The sequence below is a fragment of the Alosa alosa genome, chromosome 10 (assembly GCF_017589495.1).
Source record: "Alosa alosa isolate M-15738 ecotype Scorff River chromosome 10, AALO_Geno_1.1, whole genome shotgun sequence".
NCBI classification, from domain to species: Eukaryota; Metazoa; Chordata; class Actinopteri; order Clupeiformes; family Clupeidae; genus Alosa; species Alosa alosa.
In genome coordinates, this window is record NC_063198.1 from 33,383,254 (window position 1) to 33,388,585 (window position 5,332).

The 5,332-nt window shown below is 39.4% G+C and overlaps 1 protein-coding gene across 2 annotated transcripts in view; it reads left to right on the plus strand.

The window, feature by feature from the left end:
- Window positions 1-3,277: 3,277 nt before the first annotated feature.
- Window positions 3,278-5,332, plus strand: part of si:dkey-183j2.10 (probable glutamate receptor) — a 13,444-nt gene continuing 11,389 nt past the window's right edge. Inside the window, exons 1-2 of one of the 2 annotated variants that reach the window (XM_048255444.1) lie at window positions 3,278-3,420; window positions 4,111-4,341. In XM_048255444.1, coding sequence (XP_048111401.1) covers window positions 4,272-4,341 — 70 coding nt within the window. In that variant the 5' untranslated portion in view covers window positions 3,278-3,420; window positions 4,111-4,271. The remainder of the gene's footprint in view (window positions 3,421-4,110; window positions 4,342-5,332) is intronic. The other variant, XM_048255445.1, reaches the window with a different exon arrangement.

Genomic DNA, 5,332 nt, shown 5'->3' on the forward strand with positions numbered 1-5,332 from the left:
TGTCCTATATCAAGGTTGATTCTCCTGCAAATGTCAGTAGAAGACAGCTGAATGAACTCGGGGGAGAGGAAACATATATATACTGCTTAGGGGAGAGGAAATATATATAATGCTTAGGCCTTTATAATATAATGCTTTCTACCGAAGCATGAAGTATGTGCAAGGTTTTACAAGGCTTTTCTATTCATTCAGTCTATTTTATTAGTCTATTTGATGGTATGAAGTCTAAACACAACAATTACTAGTTATACAAATCTGAAATGTGCTGCCCTCCTTATGAACCCCTGATGAAGGTTTGCTTGATATTAATGTATGTATGTATGTATATTGATTAATGCTTTATATTAATTTATGTATGTATTTATATTAATTAATGCTTTATATTAATGTATGTATGTATTTATATTAATTGATGCTTTATATTAATGTATGTATGTATTTATATTAATTAATGCTTTATATTAATGTATGTATGTATTTATATTAATTAATGCTTGATATTAATGTATTTATGTATTTATATTAATTAATGCTTTATGTTAATGTATGTATGTATTTATATTAATTAATGCTTGATATTAATGTATGTATGTATTTATATTAATTAATGCTTGATATTAATGTATTTATATTAATTAATGCTTGATATTAATGTATGTATGTATTTATATTAATTAATGCTTGATATTAATGTATGTATGTATTTATATTAATTAATGCTTTATGTTAATGTATGTATATTAATTAATGCTTGATATTAATGTATGTATGTATTTATATTAATTAATGCTTTATGTTAATGTATGTATGTATTTATATTAATTAAGGCTTCATATTAATGTATGTATGTATTTATATGAATTAATGCTTCATATTAATGTTGGACTTGGCAAAGGCTACCATACCTTTTCTGAAAGCCTGGAATCTCAGCTTTTCAATGATGTATGATGGCCATCTGACAAGAGTAGCTGTTTTGAGTTATCACACATAATGTAAACTAAGGTTGAGAAAATAATGCGTATAAATCAAGCAGTACACTGACATAGCTGAAAATCTATATTGGACATATTGGAATATTTTATATTAAATGAGCTTTCATTTAAAACATTTTGTAAACACTGTGGATAAGTACAGCCAACCCTGGAGCTCTTCAAACGTTTAATCACACACATTTTCCTGCCATTTCCGCCTAAGTCATCTTTTGTCTTTTAATCCTGTGGCACCAGGGAGCATCAGAGAAACATATAATATCATTTACCCATATTATCTGATTTGGAGAGGGTGATTTTCAGTCTTATATCAGGCATGGCGTTTGAGAAAATAATGCGTATAAATTAAGCAGAACACTGACATAGCTGAAATAAAAACGGTATAACAAATAACAAATGAGACATGGATTCCTATGTTTTAAGGTGTGGTTAGCCCAATTATGACAATGCCATTACTGTAAATGGTCAAGGTCATGACCTTTAGGCATGGTCAATGACATTTTATGACATTTTCGCACAGATTGCATCATTCAAGGCCAGGGACAATATTGACAGGGTAGAAGAGACACTGACAGGCCGTGGAGCATCCCATAGGGTCAAATGCAGCAGTGCAGCCTCGGATGTTCGGTCCTGAACTGCCTAGACCAGCGTGATATGTGCCCAAGAGCAAACAGAAAACTGTCTCTGTATCTTTGCCAGCTCTGCCAGTGTATGCTGTGGGAACTAGGTGTGGTCCTCCAACTAGATCCTATGTTGAGGTCAAGACAGATATCTGTGCTGATGCTTTGAAGAGGAACTTCTTATGGTTGCTATGCAGACTGCACTCTGCCACAAATGAAAGCGTCCCTAGCGGGACAGGTTACAACATCAGCATCAAAGTCTGTGGATGTTATTCCCAGTGCTGTCAGCCAATCATCAGTCCCCCGGCCACCCAGATGGCAACTGTTCATGAGATTCTCCTTCAAAGTAAAAAAAAATCATAACTTCCTTACACATCAGCAACATGTCAGTTGCCTTTGATCAGGCTCTCTACTGTAAAGTTACAGACATTCTGTGGGCACATAGAGACAGGTTTCCCAACATTGTGCTAAGACTTGGATTCTTTCACACCATCTGTATGTTCTTGGGTGTGATTGGGAAGCGCTTCCGGCCTAAGGAACATATGCATTGAATCTGAGCTGTGGCTGAGGGATCCGTCAGTGGTGTTATGGATGGCCATAAGTACAAAATAACGTATTAAGCCCTCCTGAGGCTAGTCTGGAATTAGTTTCCCCAGTGGCTCACAGAGAACCATCCTGATGCCCACGATCTCCTAGATATCCTGCCTCTAGACTTGAGTGTCTTTTCTGAGGTTATATCATCAACCACTGTAGAAGAATCACTTGACCGTACAGTCTTCAGAAAGGTCGATCAGTACGTCTGTTAATTCCTGCAGCATCTCAGGTCTCAGCAAGGTCCACTGGCCAGCTTCTGGATGTCATATATTGACATGGTGGAGGTTGTTATTTGTTATACCGTTTTTAGATTTTCAGCTATGTCAGTGTTCTGCTTAATTTATACGCATTATTTTCTCAAACGCCATGCCTGATATAAGACTGAAAATCACCCTCTCCAAATCAGATAATATGGGTAAATGATATTATATGTTTCTCTGATGCTCCCTGGTGCCACAGGATTAAAAGACAAAAGATGACTTAGGCAGAAATGGCAGGAAAATGTGTGTGATTAAAAGTTTGAAGAGATCCAGGGTTGGCTGTACTTATCCACAGTGTTTACAAAATGTTTTAAATGAAAGCTCATTTAATATAAAATATTCCAATATGTCCAATATAGATTTTCCGCTATGTCAGTGTTCTGCTTGATTTATAAACATTATTTTCTCAACCTTAGTTTACATTTTGTGTGATAACTCAAAACAACTACTCTTGTCAGATGGCCATCATACATCATTGAAAAGCTGAGATTCCAGGCTTCCAGAAAAGGTATGGTAGCCTTTGCCACTTTTTCGGTAACGGTTTCCAAATTTTGAGGCCCTGGCTCACGGTCTATTGTAGGTGTTTGGGTTTTGAACGTGTCCATGGCCTCTGATAGGGGTGTACCCCAGAGAGGGCCCCCTGGCCCCCACCCCCAGACTCACTCATTGGCTTACACACACACACACACACACACACACACACACACACACACACACATACATACACACACACACACACACACACACACACACACACACACACACACACAGACTCACTCATTGGCTCCGTGGGTAGTGACCAGCACTGCCCGCCTGTTTCCTGACCACAGTCTCCTCAGAGACGGCGTCGCAGCAGCACTCTCACCCGAGCCCAGCTGCCTAGAACCAGCCCAGCAGCAGCACTCTCACCCGAGCCCAGCTGCCTAGAACCAGCCCAGCAGCAGCACCAGCCTCAAGGTACCAGCAGACACCAGCACATTTTACATTTTACATTTAAATTTATGAATTTATTCATTTATTTTATCCAAAGCCACCTACACAATGAGGAAAAACATTCAAGGAGGTAGAGGAGGGAGGTGTGAGGGAAGTGTGTATAAAGTGTGTGGCGGGTTGTTTTGGTGATTTTTTTGTTTTGTTTTTATCAGTGCTGATTATCTAGTTTTATATTAGCTAAGATGTAGGCAAACATTTAACACTAATAACATTTAAACTCTAAAGCATATATATATATATTATGTTTGGGTTATCAACTGTGTTTTATTGCTTACCTGTGTTGTGTGTGTTTAGAAGGGTTTCATATATCTATGGGGTAATGCTTCATATATCTATGGGGTAATATATATCTATGGGGTAACGCTATATACTGTATCTATGGGGTAATGCTATATATATCTATGGGGTAATGCTATATATGTAAGCTATATCGTTATTTCATCATCGAGTAGGAATGTCTCTTTATTTGAGTGTACAGACATTTTAATTGAACAGGATCTTAGGATTAACTGAGACTAGAAATCTAGGACATTTAGCCAAATCTGTGTCTGCTGATACTCACGTTTCTGTATGAACAGTCTGCGGGAGCAGACACAGTCACACACACACACACTTGTGCAGGAGCTGTCTGTTGACACACACACACTTGTGCAGGAGCTGTCTGTTGAGCCACACACCGATTGTTTTGGAAGGAGGGGCAGGCGAGACGAGAAGAGACGAGAAGAGACGAGAGGAGACGAGACGAGACGAGACGAGAAGAGAAGAGAAGAGAAGAGAAGAGAAGAGAAGAGACGAGACGAGACGAGACGAGCACCATGAGAACGTTTCTACTCTTCATCTCATACGCCGCGCTGCTACTGATGCTGTCAGACCTCAGCGTGGCAGGTACACACACACTGCACCCTCCACACACACACACACACACACACACACACACACACACACACTGCACCCTCCACACACACACACACACACACACACACTGCACCCTCCACACACACACACACACACACATGAAACACACACACACACACATACACACACTGCACCCTTCACACACACAAGCATGTAACACACACACACACACACACACACACACACACACACACACACACACACAGACACACACACAGACACACACATACAATCATGAAACACACACACACACACATACACACACACACACACTGCACCCTCCACACACATGAGAGAGGCACACACACACACACACACACACACACACACACACACACACACACACATACGAGCGAGGCAAGTAGACACAGTTTACAGGGTGCAGTGCAGGGTGCATTCTTTGCTTCTGGAGTTGCACTCTAAGGGCCTTAATCCACATGACTGCAAAGTGCAAAGTGCAATATAAAGTCTAAAGTGCAAAGTCTAAATAAAGATATTTAAATTACTGTGAAAATCTAAAGTCTAAATAAAGATATTTTAATTACTGTGCAAAGTCTATTTATCTAAAATTCTCTAGTTTCTCTAGGCTCTAGTTTCCTCTGTTCATTCACTGACTTTGCACCTTGCAAGCGTTTAAATTGGAGCCGTCTGTTTTATACGAGTAGCCAGAGTCTTACTGCTGTTAGGTCATGTAAATAGATGAATAGAAATGTAAATAGACTGTAGTTTGGTGGATTGGAGCTTATCTCAATACTATAGTAATAATAATAATAATCGACTGTAGTGTGGTGTGGTGGATTATCTGCCATCAGTGGTTCCTTCAGCTGTTGTTCTCTTCTCTCTTTGTTCACATTTCTTATTTCTGAATGGGAACCTGGTGCCCTGAGCAAAGTGGCTACTGGCCTGTTTCGTAAAGTGGCATCTCTCCATCAGCTGCATGTGATGTGCGTCTCCAGAGCTG